General features: G+C 43.8%; 2 protein-coding genes across 2 annotated transcripts in view; both read left to right on the top strand.

Moving 5' to 3' along the window:
• Positions 1 to 15054, top strand: part of LOC132712326 (uncharacterized) — a 200735-nt gene that overhangs the window by 21377 nt on the left and 164304 nt on the right. The window lies entirely within an intron of this gene.
• Positions 1 to 15054, top strand: part of LOC117667875 (complement C4-like) — a 104193-nt gene that overhangs the window by 83520 nt on the left and 5619 nt on the right. Inside the window, exons 32-38 of the mRNA XM_060693346.2 lie at positions 961 to 1054; positions 3392 to 3563; positions 6551 to 6641; positions 7849 to 7923; positions 11120 to 11225; positions 12784 to 12873; positions 14725 to 14817. Coding sequence (XP_060549329.2) covers positions 961 to 1054; positions 3392 to 3563; positions 6551 to 6641; positions 7849 to 7923; positions 11120 to 11225; positions 12784 to 12873; positions 14725 to 14817 — 721 coding nt within the window. The remainder of the gene's footprint in view (positions 1 to 960; positions 1055 to 3391; positions 3564 to 6550; positions 6642 to 7848; positions 7924 to 11119; positions 11226 to 12783; positions 12874 to 14724; positions 14818 to 15054) is intronic.

The following is a 15054-nucleotide window of genomic DNA, read 5'->3' as shown; positions in this document are numbered from 1 at the left end:
GGAAGGCCTGTTTTTCTCTCTCCCCAGGCTCCAGAGCCTTTCTAGGAGCCTGAGGAGGGCGAAAATGGCCTCCCCCCCGCCAAGGCCCTCCGGAGGCTGGAAATGGCCCGTTTGCCAACTTCCGGAAGAAAGGCTCTGGAGCCTGGGGAGGGCGAAAAACGGGCCTACCGGGCCCACTGTGCCATCGCGTGCCAAAAGCGGGGGGAGCACGGGGGGTCGTGCACACATGCGCGGGGGCAGGACGCATAGAATTATGGGTGTGGGCACACGCACACGTGACCCCCCTGCGCTCCCCCTGCTTTTGGCACGCGATGGCAAAAGTTAGCCATCACTGACCCATAAGGTCCCTTCCAACTCTGTTAATCTGTTAAATCTGAAGGAGAAATCCACAACTCTCCTCAGCAGAGAACCCAAACATCAGGAAACTGGTGGCTCACAGTTGGAAACCTAGATTCCCGAGCAGTTAAGGAGGCGGTGGGATTAGTATGTGTGGTCCTCTTTTGGAATAACTAAAACCATAAGTTGTTTCCCCTTCCCTGCTAGAGCACATTGCTTCTCAACCTTGGCAACTTTAGAATAGGTGGACTTCAACTCCCAGAATTCCCCAGCCAGCCATGGGGAACAGGGGTGGTATTCACTTACCTTCCCTACCAGTTTGCAAATGTGAGTGTGCGCACGTCCATGCCTGTGCGTGGCCTTCCGTGCATGCGCCTTGCTCGTGCGTGCAGCTTACACACATGCACATGGCTAAAAAACGTGCCTAAATAGGATGGCATAGAGCTGGGGTGGGTAGACTGGCCCACCTGCGATTTCCGCTACCAGTTCGGGTGAACCAGTCTGAACCGGCTGAATACCACCTCTGATGGGGAAGTTGGCAAGGTTGAAAAACATTCGTTTAGCACAACTTAACAGCATCACTCAGGAGAGGGAAATCTTATCTTCTCTTCTTTATCCTTCCAGGTTCTCAAGCAGTTTCATGTTTTGGCTGTCCAGAACAACACCTGTCAAACTCTTGGGCTAGAAGTGACCGTGAGCGGCTCTGTTCGCCGAAATAGTACGTCAGGGATTGGGGACTGCGGATTTATTTATATATACCAAGCACGAAGCTGAAGACACCAGCCTGAAGATGACGAGTGGGACCTCGTCATATATAAGATTTTTATGCAGCCCTAGTTCAGTGAAATCACAATCCACTAGTTTCTAGACTTTTTCTGGCAGCCAGCAAGCACCCTGCTGCCCATTGGGAGACTAAGGAGACTAAGATAGATCTATTTCAGACTTATTAGTCCTCATCAGTTAGCCACACCCTCATCTATCCATCCTCAGCATACAAATGCTGTACCTTTACAGGGAGGATACATTTATATATATATAAAATTGATTGGTGGTTCCCCCCTCTTTTTCTGCTTTGTGATTACTAAAAAACAACATAGCTGGGCCAACACATCGCAGACTGTTGCTTAATGTGAACTGCCTTGTAGAGGGAGATGGGTGCAGAGGCGGGTTTCAGCAGGTTCTGACCAGTTCTGGAGAACCGGTAACAGAAATTTTGAGTAGTTCGGAAAATCGGTAGTAAAAATTCTGACTGGCCCCACCCCCATCTATTCTCTGCCTCCCAAGTCCCAGTTGATCGGAAGGAAATGGGGATTTTGCAGCAACCTCCCCCTGGATTGGGAAGGGAATGGAGTTTTTACAGTATCCTTCCCCTGGAGTGAGGTGCTACACCCACCAAGCCATGCCACACCCACCAAGCAATGCCCACAGAACCGGTAGTAAAAAAAATTGAAACCCAGCACTGGATAGGTGGCTTATGAATGTAGTAAGTAAATAAAAATAAATAAAGTCCATGAACAGAGATGCAAATTTGAGAGCTTTGTTACTCCTTTCCTCTCTTAGTTTGGGGTTAGCCTTCATAGGTTAGCTTGTTACAATATATACTGTGACTGCTGTTTGGGAAGAATCATTTATGGTTTAAACAAGATTGGTTTATGGTTGGCTAGTTTTACACAAAGTGGTAGAACATAGTTTAAATGTTGAGCTGTTTAGGCAAAAAGCAAATAAGCCTCCAATGTTGGAGCAACCGCAACTTCTGAAGACAAGCCGTACCACTAGTTGATTGTTCTGTCGGGAAATTTCTCCTTAGTTCTAGGTTGCTTCTCTCCTTGATTAGTTTCCATCCATTGCTTTTGGTCCTGCCTTCAGGGACTTTGGAGAATAGTTTGCCAACTTCTTCTTTGTGGCAGCCCCTAAGATATTGGAACACTGCTATCGTGTCACCCCTACTCCTTGTCTACGGAGATTCTCAGCCATCCAGATCATGGTTGTCCCAAAGGTGTTTTTTCAAGAGACAACTGGACTTTCTGGTTTTTCTTCGAAGACGTTTCGCTTCTCATCCAAGAAGCTTCTTCTTCACTGATTCATTCTTCAGAGCTGGAGAAGCTTCTTGGATGAGAAGCGAAACGTCTTCGAAGAAAACCCAGAAAGTCCAGTTGCCTCTTGAAAAAGCACCTTTGAGCACCCCTAGTCCTTCTTTTTGTTAAACTAGACATACCAGTGGCGAAATCTAAAATTTGTTACTACTGGTTCTGTGGGCGTGGCTTGGTGGGGGCGGTATTGTGACTGGGTAGGCGTGGCCATTTTTTTTTCTTTTAAAACCATTTTTTTTACAACCTCTTTGGCGAAGAGGTTGTAAAAAAATGCTTTCAAAAGGCTCTGTCGATCTCAGCTGAGTTGCCTGATCAGCAGAGGGGTTTTTTTTTCCTTTTAAAAGCCTCTGCCGATCAGGCAACTCAGCTTGGATCGTCAGAGGCATTTAAAAGAAAAAAGCCTCTGCCAATCAGGCAACTCAGCTTGCATCGTCAGAGGCTTTTAAAAGAAAAAAACCTCTGCCAATCAGGCAACTCAGCTTGGATCGTCAGAGGCATTTAAAAGAAAAAAAGCCTCTAATGATCAGGCAACTCAGCTGGGATCATCAGCTGACGATCCCTTTGACGATCCCAGCTGAGCCGCGCGATCATCAGAGGCTTTTTTTTTTTACTTTTAAAAGCATTTTTTTGGCCCAAGAGGTTGTAGAAAATATGTTTTTAAAAATTAAAAGAAAAAGCCTCTGATGATTGTGCAGCTCAGCTGGGCATGGGGGTGGGGCAGGGATTTTTGCTACCGGTTCTCCGAACCACCTGCCTCCATTGCTACCGGATCAGGCAATCTGGTCCAAACCGGGAGCATTTCACCCCTGAGACATACCCAGTTCATGCAACTGTTCTTCCTATGAGGCACACTTCATATTCAGTGCACCTATACAAAAAGCAAATATGTTCCACACCTCACAATGCCAATGGTCTTTGCTCTGCGTAGATCCTTGTTAAGATTTGCCTGTGTTTTCTTACTGCAGCTGAAATGGAAGATTACTATTATGAATATGAAGACGATCTTCCACCCACATCACCACCTGCTAGCCAGCCATTGTCACAGATTGAGTTATTTGATGCCCGGCAGCGCCGAAGGAGGGAGACCAAAGACACCGAACAGTCAAAACATGATGTCACCTACGAAGTCTGCTTCTGGTAAGTTGGGAGGGGGACCAAAAGAATTGTTAAGAGTGGGCTGGCAATAAGCAATGGGCTACTTCCCATGTTATTTATTTATTTATTTATTTATTTTACTTTGGTTTATTTTTCATTTCATTTATTTATTTCGACTGGTTTAGTTTTTATTTTATTTATTTATTTAGACTGGTTTATTTGTAATTTTATTTGTTTGTTTTGACGGGTTTGTTCATTTATTTATTATGACAAGTTTGTTCATTTTTTTTTTATTTTGACTGGTTTATTTATCATTTATTTATTTATTTATTTATTTATTTTGACTGGTTCATTTATTTATTTATTTATTTATTTTGACCGGTTTATTTATTATTATGTTTATTTTGACTGGTTTATTTTTTATTTTATCTGTTTGTTTTGACGGGTTTGTTCATTTATTTATTTTGACAAGTTTGTTCATTTTTTAAAATTTTGACTGGCTTATTTATCATTTATCATACCAACCTGTGGAATGAGCTACCTCCTGGAATACGACTGATCCCGGACTTCCGCGCTTTCCGAAAGGCCCTGAAGACTTATTAATTCCAACAAGCTGGCCTAGCTTAAAATGGTTTTAATGGGGTTCTTAAATTTTCGATTTTATTGATTCTGGGTTTTAAATTGAGAACTTTTCGATTTTGCAGATCTGGGATTTTAAATTGGAAATGCTGATGATTTAATTTATTTTAGTTTTTTCTTAACTTTTGTACTATATGTGTTTTAAGTTTGGCTGTCCACCGCCCTGAGTCCCCCTGGGGAGAAGGGCGGTATATATATATATATATGTTGAATTAATAAATAAATAAATTTATTTATTTATTTATTTATTTTGACTGGTGTTTTTAAAAAAAAATTATTTATTTATTTTGACTGGTTTATTTATTATTATGTTTATTTATTTATTTATTTTGACTGGTTTATTTATTATTATTTTTATTTATTTTAACCGGTTTATTTATTTCTTTGTTTATTTATTTTGACTGGTTTATTATTTTTTTATTTATTTTGACAGATTTAATATTTATTTATTTATTATTTATTTATTTTCACAGATTTATTTGTTTGTTTGTTTGTTTATTTATATCCCACTTTTTTTATTTTTACAAATACAGGTAGTCATTGACTCCCAATAGTTCATTTAGTGACCATTCAAAATTACAATGGCACTGACAATAGTGACTTACGACTGTTTTTCACACTTATAACCATTGTAGCATCCCCATCGTCATGTGAATAAAATTCAGACATTGACCATTGACTCACATTTATCACTATTGTAGTGTCCTGGATTCATGTGATCATCTTTTGCGACCTTCTAACAAACAAAGTCAATGGGGAAGCCAGATTCATTTAGCAACCGTGTTACTAACATTAACAACTGCAGTGATTCACTTAACAACTGTAGCAAGAAAAGTCGTAAAATGGGGCAAAACTCACTTAACAAATGTCTCACTTAGAAAGAAAAAAGTTGGGCTCAGTTGCGGTTGTAAGCAGGGGTGAAATCCAGCAGGTTCTGACAGGTTCTGGAGAACCGGTAGTGGAAATTTTGCGTAGTTCTGACAACCGGCAAATACCACCTCTGGCTGGCCCTAGAGTAGGGTGGGAATGGAGATTTTGCAATATCCTTCCCCTGGAGTGGGGTGGGAATAAGGATTTTGCAGTATCCTTCCCCTGCCACGCCCACCAAGCCACGCCCACAGAACCGGTAGTAAAAAAAATTGGATTTCACTACTGGTTGTAAGTCAAGGGCTACCTGTAACTGTAATATCTGAGCCTCCTAGAGTTGATTAAGATGCACTGCTATATAAATATTTTAAATGAATAAATTTAAATATATAAACCCGCCCCCCAGGGAATCCAATATAATACCTTCCACCACATGATCATATGTCTTCAGAACTACAAGTAGTCCTCGGCTTACAACCACAACTGAGCCCAAGATTTATGTTGCTGAGTGAGACATTACGCGAGTTTTGCCCCATTTTACGACTTTTTTTGCCACACTTGTTGTGAATCACTACACTTGTTAACAACACTTTTGTTAAATGAATCTGGTTTCTCAATTGACTTTGCTTGTCAGATGGTCGCAAAATGATGGTTGCTTGACCGCAGGATGCTGCAACCATCCTAAACGTGGGTCAGTTGCCAAGCATCCGAACATAGTCGTCAGTGTGAAAAATGGTCATCCGTCACTTTTTTTCAGGGCCGCTGTAACTTTGAACAGTCACCAAATGAATGGTTGTAAGACAAGGACTACCTGTACAATATCTAACCCTGCCTGAGGTGGTGGTGGGGATATATTATGATGCTCTGTACAGGTAGTCCTCAATTTACAACAGTTCATGCTGGCCCTGAAAAAAGTGACTAAGTACCAGTTTTCAGACTGAACGACCATTACAGCTTCCCCGTGGTCACGTGATCAAAATTTGGTTGCTTGGCAACCGGTGCATATTTATGATTGTTGCACTGTACGTGGCCACCATTTGTAACCTTCCCAGCCAGCTTTTGATAAGCAAAATCAACGAGGGAAGCCAGAGTCGCTTAACAACCACACAATTCACTTCAGAACAGCAGTGATTCACTTAACGACAGTGGCCAATGGTCATAAAATGGGGTACAACACACTTAATGTTTGTCTTGCTTAAGAATGGAAGCATGGTTGGCCTCCATTGTGGTCAGGCCTGTCAGACTGGCGGCCTGCAGGCCGGATGTGTCATACGCAGGCCACGCCCACCTCGGCTCCACAAAGGCAAAAAAACATCACGACACATCACATGATGCAATTGAGTCTGACACACATGGTTGTGGTTGTAACTCAAGGACTACCTGTATCAACATTATGTGATCCAGTTCACCCAATGTCATCGTCTTATGTTTCTATTGAACCACAGAGGTCAACTAAATCAAACTAAAGGCGTTAAACAATCTCTCCCACCTCTCAACCTTTCTCTCTTAATCTTTCTCCACAGGAGACAACGGGGGGCCCGTGTTTCTGGCATGGTCATTGTTGACATCACCCTGTTGAGTGGCTTTCAGCCTGATGAGGTGGACCTTGCTCAGGTAGCTCTTGACAAAGCGTTGTACTTCTCTTTAATAGCAATAGCACTTAGACTTATATACCACTTCACAGTGCTTTACAGCCGTCTCTAAGCGGTTTATAGAATCAGCATATTGCCCCCAACAGTCTGCATCTTTATTTTACTGACTTTGGAAGGATCGAACGTTGAGTCAACCTTGAGCCAGTCAGGATCGAACTGCTGGCAGTCGGCAGAATTAGCCTGCAATACTGCCTTCTAACCACCGTGCCGCCACAGCTTTTAATAGCAATAGCATGTAGACTTATATACCACTTCACAAGTGGTATATAAATCTATATAAGCGGTTATAGTCTATATAACCGCTTATATAGACTATATAAGTCTATATAAGTCTATAAGTCTATATAAGTCTATATAAGCGGTATATAAGTGGTTTATAGAGTCAGCCTCTTGCCCCCAACAACCTGGGTCCTCATTTTACCCACCTCGGAAGGAGAGAAGGCTGAGTCAACCTTGAGCCAGTCAGGATTGAAGGAATCGAACTCCTGGCAATGTGAGCAGAGTTAGCCTGCAATACTGCATTCTAACTGCTGTGCCACCACAGCTCTTAATACTGGGAAAGTGTGGTTAGTCATATCTACCTCCGTGGCAGAAACTCTTGGATCTGGATGTCCCCAACATGTCCCCATTTAGATGGGTGAAACAGAGACTGGAGGTGGAAACACTGAGAAAACAGGGCTTCTCCGTGTCTTACTGTTTTCTATCCACCGTTGAGCTTGGCAGAAAATTAAACCAGGCCTTTCCAAACTTGACAATTTAAAGACTTGTGGATTTCAACTCCCAGAATTCCTCAGCCACATATTCTGGCTGGGGAATTCTGGGAGTTGAACTCCACAATTCTTAAAGTTGCCAAGTTGGGAGACGCCTGAGTTAAACTGATGTTACATCTTTGCCTATCGTCTTGGTGTTGGAATAAGGTGGAAAATATCACTATCCTGCTTCAGTCACCTCTCTTCTGGCTCTTCATTGGAGAGCAATGCCTGGATTTCAGGCCACCAGGGCCTGTTAAGTAAACCTGTTGGTTACACCATCTGCTCTTGGCACCCTCCTGCTTTCCCAGTGTTGATAGCTGGCAGGAAAACATTAATCAACCGCAAGACCAATCGGTTTGGGAGATCTGCTTGCTTGATCTATTCCTTATGGCTTTTCCCTCCCTCCCATCTCTGCAGCTGCAAGAGGTTCCTGACCAATACATCAACCACTGGGAGATTCAAGGACAACGGCTGCTCCTGTATTTTGACCAGGTGAGAGGATTTTCTACAAAACAATATATTCAGAGGGGTGGTTGGAGAAGGCAAGGCATAGGGTTTGTTGTTAGTTGCAAATGCTTTGTTTGAAGCGAGGTGAGAAGAGGCGAGACAGTATTAAATAACAATGTCCTTTATTAGGCAAGGCCTCAGGCCATAACAACAGCAAACACCCATTACAGTAGGAACAAATGAACCAGGCAACAATTTCTGTCAAGGCTGCTATTTATACAGCAGCTGTCAAACAGGTGGCCAATCACACGCCCTCATTTCTCCAGCGACAGACTTTAGCCAGGTGACCCCTTTTGCCACATCGTCGGCAGACTGCGGTCTTAAAACGGCACAATGAGCGAGGATGGTTTTCGCCGCAGCCGAGGCAAGGTGCTCGTTGTGGTTTTCGTTCTGTTTGCCGTTTGCTTGTTGGGGATGATTTGAGGCGACTCGCGTCATCTTCCTCGTCTGTGAGGTCATCAGAAAAGACATCATCATGGTGAACTGACCGGGCAGTTGCAAGCGCGGACGGAGCCCTGTGCATCTCAGCCGCAGATTTTTCTGACATCTCATATGCGCACGCCTCATCCAAAGCGGATTGGAGGCAGATGTCATTTTTTGCTAAAAGGCGACGCTGTAGTCTCGTGTCCCTCACACCACACACCAGCTGCTCAAGGAGGGAGTCATCTAGGTTTGGGAACTCACAATCTATTGCAGCGGCCCTGAGGGAAGCCATGTAAGAGTTAATGGACTCCCCTTCCTTCTGGACCCTCTGGCGGAATGTAAATCGCCGGGACATGCGAGAGGAAGCAGGCGCATAGTGTGCCTTTAGTTTGCCCATCAGAGTGGCCCAGGGCACTGTAGAGACAGGTTGAGGAGCCATCAGAGCCCTGGCTGTCGCGAAAATTTGTGGGCCACATGCATTCAGGAAATGGGCACGTTTCCTGTCGCTGGACAGTTCGGTAAAATCATTGGCCTGGAGGAAACAGTCAAAACGTTCTACATAGGCGTCCCACGTCTCGGAGGCTGGTTCATATGGAGCGAAGTTTGCCTGGGTAGACATTCTTGATGAATATAACAAAGGCAGGGAGTGTGATAACTCTACTGCTTCGCCAGTGCTCTACTGTCTCCTCAAAATCCCATCCTCCGTCGCCAGTGCTTTGTTTGAAGCGAGGTGAGAAGAGGCGAGACAGTATTAAATAACAATGTCCTTTATTAGGCAAGGCCTCAGGCCATAACAACAGCAAATACCCATTAGAGTAGAAACGAATGAACCAAGCAACAATTTCTGTCAAGGCTGCTATTTATACAGCAGCTGTCAAACAGGTGGCCAATCACACGCACTCATTTCTCCCGCCAGCCAAGCTGTCACTTCACAGCCAATAGGCAACACTTCTGTGTTGCTGGGCAGAGGCATGGCTACGTATGCCACAGCGAAGTTGTGTCCGACCCATAGCGACCCCGTGGACAACATTCCTCCAGGTCTTCCTGTCCTCCACCATCCTCTGGAGTCCATTTAAGCTCATGCCGACTGCTTCAGTGACTCCATCCAGCCACCTCGTTCTCTGCTGTCCCCTTCTCCTTTTGCCCTCAATTATTCCCAGCATTAGGCTCTTCTCCAGTGAGTCCTTCCTTCTCATTAGGTGGCCAAAGGATTTGAATTTGATCTTCAGGATCCGGCCTTCTAAAGAGCAGTCACGGTTGATCTCCTCTAGGAGTGAACGGTTTGATCACCTTGCAGTCCAAGGGATTCGGAGGAGTCTTCTCCAGCACCATAGTTCAAAGGCCTCAATTCTTTGGCACTCAGCAGGAATAGGAACAGGAGTAGAGTAGAGTAGAGTAGAGTAGAATCAGAGGTGGTATTCAGCAGGTTCTGACCAGTTCTGAAGAACTGGTAGCGGAAATTTTGAGTAGTTCAGAGAACCAGTAAATGCCACCTCTGACTGGCCCCGCTCCCATCTATTCTCTGCCTCCCGAGTTCCGGCTGATCGTGAGGAAATGTGGATTTTACAGTATCCTTCCCCTGGAGTGGGGTGGGAATGGAGATTTTGCAGTATCCTTCCTCTGGAGTGGGGTGGGAATGGAGATTTTGCAGTATCCTTCCCCTGCCATGCCCACCAAGCCACACTACGCCACAGAACTGGTAGTAAAAAAATTTGAATTCCACCACTGCAACCATGTATTTAGGATGATTACGGCATCCATAATTGTCATTTGTGACCTTCCCAGCGGGGGCGGGAGGGGGGGGGCTTCTAACAAGAAAAGTCAATAGGGGAAGCCAGATTCATATAACTACCACAATTCGCTTAACAACTGCAGCTAACGACTCACTTAATGGCTGCATGGTTTAGCAACGCAACTTCTATTCCAATTGTGGTTGTAAATTGAGGACTACCTGTAAGCCACGGATAGCTGCCTTTTTAGACAATGTAGTTCCTTCCAAAGGCTGGAGTCTTAATGTTGATCATCCTTGTGACATTTTCAGAAGCTAATCTTGGTTCACTGTCTCGAACCATTGTTTGTTAAAGTGCTGAATTGATGCCCGGCTTCATTTGCCTTCTCCAAGCAGCAGCCCCCCCCCTTATGTTGGACTATACATCCCATCATCCTCAGCCAGCACAGTTCTTGTTGATGCTGTCTGGAAATGACTAGAATTAACAGCCAACTCGTCTGGAGTTCAGCACATTGAAGGGAGCTGAACTGCATATTACAAGGTAGACTTACGACCACAATTGAGCCCAAAATGTGTGTTGCTAAGTGAAACATCAGTTAAGTGGACGTTGCCCCATTTTATGATTTTTCTTGCCACAGTTGTTAAGTGAATCACCGCAATTGTTCAGTTAGTAACACTAACTTAAGTGAATCTGGCTTCCCTATTGACTCTGCTTGTCAGAAGGTCGCAAAAAGGGATCACATGACCCCCCGGACACTGCAACCGTCATAAATATGAGCCAGTTGCCAAGCGTCCAAATTTTGATCATGTGACCATGGGGGATACACTCGTACGTGTGAAAAACGGCCATAAGTCACTTTTTTCAGTGCCGTTTGTAACTTTGAATGGTCACTAAATGAACTGTTGTAAGTCAAGGACTGCCTGTACATGGATCATCCGATTTGCCCCCGAATGGAGGATTGCATCCCAGATCACAGAAGAAAGGTAGAATATAACGTTTTAAGTTGAAGTATTTCTCTGTGTTTCCAGGCACCACAATCCGGTCGTGAGTGTATCGCTTTCAGGGCTAAACAGATCGTATCTGTGGGAAAACTACAACCAGCCAGCGCCACCATCTATGACTTCTACGAACCCGGTAAGTCAAGGCAAACAACAGTTGAGGAGAGGGAGTGGGAGCTGGTGTGATGCATTTTTTTAAAAAATCAGTCTCTGGTGGGGAACAACTGGTGTGTCAGACACATTGTGATGTCTCCAGAACACACATGACTGATTATTTGTAAAGACTGTTTCAAAAGGTATGCTAATTTTGTAGTACAGGCAGTCCTCGATGTACAACCACAATTGGGAGTAGAATTTCAGTCATAAATCGTGGCAGTCGTCAGTCAAGATCTGATTTTACAACAGTTTTTACAACAGTTGTTAAGTGAATCACTGGGGTCCTTAAGCATGTCACACAGTTTATTAGTTTATTATTAGTCAATATTAGTTTGTTAAAGCCAATACAGTTCTAGGCTGCATAAACAGAGGGATAGAATCAAGATCACTTGAAGTGTTAATATTGTTTTATAATGCCTTGGTAAGGCCACACTTAGAATACTGCATCCAGTTTTGGTCGCCACCATGTAAAAAAGATGTTGAGACTCTAGAAAGAGTGCAGAGAAGACCAACAAAGATGATTAGGGGACTGGAGGCTAAAACATATAAAGAATGGTTGCTGGAATTGGGTATGTATATAGAGCCAAGGTGGCGCAGTGGTTAGAGTGCAGTACTGCAGGCTACTTCAGCTGACTGCTAGCTGCAGTTCAGCAGATCGAATCTCACCAGGCTCAAGGCTGACTCAGCCTTCCATTCTTCCGAGATTTATTTTATTTATTATTTATTTATTTTGTCGCATTTCTATGCCGCCCAACTCCCAAGGGACTCTGGGCAGCTTACGACAAAGAATAAAACAAATCGAACAATCCCATAAAAAATGTTAAAAAGAAAAACATTAAAAACTTTAAAAATGTTAAAACACATGCATGGGTAAAATGAGGACCCAGATTGTTGGGGGCAATATGCTGACATTTGTAAACCACTTAGAGATGGCTTTAAAAGCACTATGAAGCAGTATATAAGTCTAAGTGCTATTGCTATATCTAGAAGTTTAATGAAAGGAAGGACATAGGGGTAACATGATAGCAGTGTTCCGATATCTCAGGAGTTCACACAAAGAAGAGGGAGTCAAGCTATTCTCCAAAGCACCTGAAAGCAGGATAAGATGGAAACTCATCAAGGAGAGAAGCAACCTAGAACCAAGGAGAAATTTCCTGACAGTTAGAACAATTAATCAGTGGAAGAACTTGCCTCCAGATGTTGTAAATGCTCCAACACTGGAAGTTTTTAAGAAGAGATTACACAACCATTTGTCTGAAATGCTATAGGTTTCCTGTCTGAGCGGTGGGTCAGGGGTGGGATAGAAGACCTCCAAGGCCCCTTCCAACTCTGTTATTCTATTCTATTCTAAAGTCAGTGGGGAAGCTTAACAACCATGTTACTAACTGAACAACTGCAGTGATTCACTTAACGAATGCGGCAAGAAAAGTCATAAAATGGAGCAAAACTCACTTAACAAATTTTGGGCTCAATTGTGGTTGTAAGTTGAGGACTACATGCATTATGTTCCTCTGACTAGTCCACTCTCCCTCTTGTAGATCAACGTTGCAGCATCTTCTACGGTGCTCCCAATAAGCCACAGTACGTGTCCGCATTGTGCTCAGATGATGTCTGCCAGTGTGCGGAAGGTAAAGTTACCTGGACTTTAAATCAATGGTTTTAAGATCTCTAAATTCAGAGGCACATGCCCTCCTCCTGCCAAAACACAAATGCAACCCAAGTTTACTTCCATATGATTAACCAGAAAGGTGGTTTTCAAGGGTTATTTAAAATAATGCAGCTGATCTGCTGTCACTTGGAACAGGGTCTATGACAATTCGTTGCGGCCATCTCACTATGGTCAACTCACCATAGTCAATTCACCATGGCTAATTTACTGAGGGACAAGAGTTACATTGATATCAAAGAAATGCTGGAGCGGAATCATTAAAGAAAGGATGAAAAAGGAAGGACAGAATGAAATCTGAATGACAACAATTAAAACAAGTTTTTATTTTATTTTAAATAATTAAATTGAATTGATAAATTGTCAATTGCGGTGAATTGACCCGCAGAGAGTTGCCCGTGGCGAGTTGTCCTATGGAGATTTGGCTGTGTTGAGTTGGCCGCAGCGAATTGGCCATGGAGAGTTGGCCACAGTAAGCTGACTGTGGCAAGTTGTCCCATTCTGCTTGGAACCACATGGTAGCTGGACCAAGGATTGTCTGAATGCTTCTCCTTTCAATCAGGAATACATTCTTCAGGGTGACTTAAAAGCACTATTGGGAATACAACTGAGGAAGGAGGAATCAAAATAATACTGAGCCTTTCTAGTAATTGCCAACCCCGGCAATGAGGCTGTTCTTCTTATGGTACAGTCCTCCAACCCTGTGGCTGTACAACTTTAATAAGTGTGTTTTTTGGAACCTGATCATAGGTTTATGCCAGTGGTGGGTTCTTCCCGGTTCTTCCCGGTTCGGCCAAGCCGGTAGCGGTGACAATATGACATCACCGAACCGGTTCTGCCTCCCCCCACTCCCCTCCACCACCCCTGCATTATTCTTACCTTTTATTTGGCCCCACCCCCAATCTATTGCTGCCTCCTGAGTCCCAGCTATCGGCTAGAGGGGAAAAAACTGTTTAAACTCTTGCCGCGGGGCTTCAAAGGGCCGCCCTACAGCTGATCAGTGGTAAAAGAAAACAAATGAGTAGACCGGTGCCTGCAAAAATAAATGGGTAGACCAGTGCCTCCCAAAACAAAATGAGTAGAGCAGTACAGCTCTGCAAGCAGTTAAAAGCCTGGTAGACCAGTACCTCTGCTAAATCCTAAAGAATTGTCACATGATCATCAAGCCATGCCCACAAAATAAGCCACGCCCACAGAACTGGTAGTAAAAAAAAATTAGAACCCACCCCTGGTTTATGCATTGGTGGAAATGCTCTAGCCAAGGTCTGGTAGATGTCTGCATCACAACTGCCACCCAGGTCTTAAAATATCCATAGCCACTGTATTTGCTCCATGTATCCACGCTTAATAGTTAGTGTAACATTTCTGATGGTTGATGCCAACATAGCTACCATGTTTGAAAAGGGTCTTTAAGGATGTGAAAACAATGCAAATGTCCTGTTGTTCTGTCCACTTTCTCCATTCTTTAATCGTTAAAACATCTATCTAAACTTCCATGTTCCTATCTAAAGAAATTAGATTGGTTTCTCAGCCATCTTGGACAGGAGTGGGTTCTTCTTACCTTTACTACTGGTTTCCTACGGGAGTGCGCGCACACGCATGCTTCGCTCGTGAAGCTTCTGCCCATGCGCAGATCGTCCATTATGATGTCCGGGCAGGTGGGCGGAGCCTCCCGCCACTTTTATTACCGATTCGCAAGAACCAGACAGAACCAGGAGCAACCCACTGCTGATCTTGGAGTTCGGTGCTAGATTCCCTCCCCTTTGATCAAAGGGGTATCCAGGAATCAGACTATATTTCTTCTACCAAACAGGTGCCTGCCCACGTTTGAAGCGTACGCTGGAGGATGCAATCACAGAAGAGAAACGGATGAACTTTGCATGTTACAGTCCCCGTGTGCATTACGGTAAGAGTTGGGATTGGTCCTGGGAGCCTCACCCTCTGCGGCCTGTATAACTTGAACTGATTTTTTTTCTTCCCTGAAAACCTGTAAATATTGCTTATGCTCACATCTGTGAAGACCTGTATCTTATCATTCAGTTCCTTGTGTCTTTCTCCCTCCTTCACATGGCCTCTTTTCATTTCTGAAAACATTTTGGTCAATATTGGCACGAGGGGAGCTGCCTAGTGATCAAACTGAGAC

The sequence above is a fragment of the Pantherophis guttatus genome, chromosome 2, assembly GCF_059756535.1.
Source record: "Pantherophis guttatus breed Tessera chromosome 2, ASM5975653v1, whole genome shotgun sequence".
Taxonomy (NCBI): Eukaryota; Metazoa; Chordata; class Lepidosauria; order Squamata; family Colubridae; genus Pantherophis; species Pantherophis guttatus.
The sequence above is the reverse complement of the archived record's forward strand: the minus strand, read 5'-3'. Positions and strand labels throughout refer to the sequence as shown.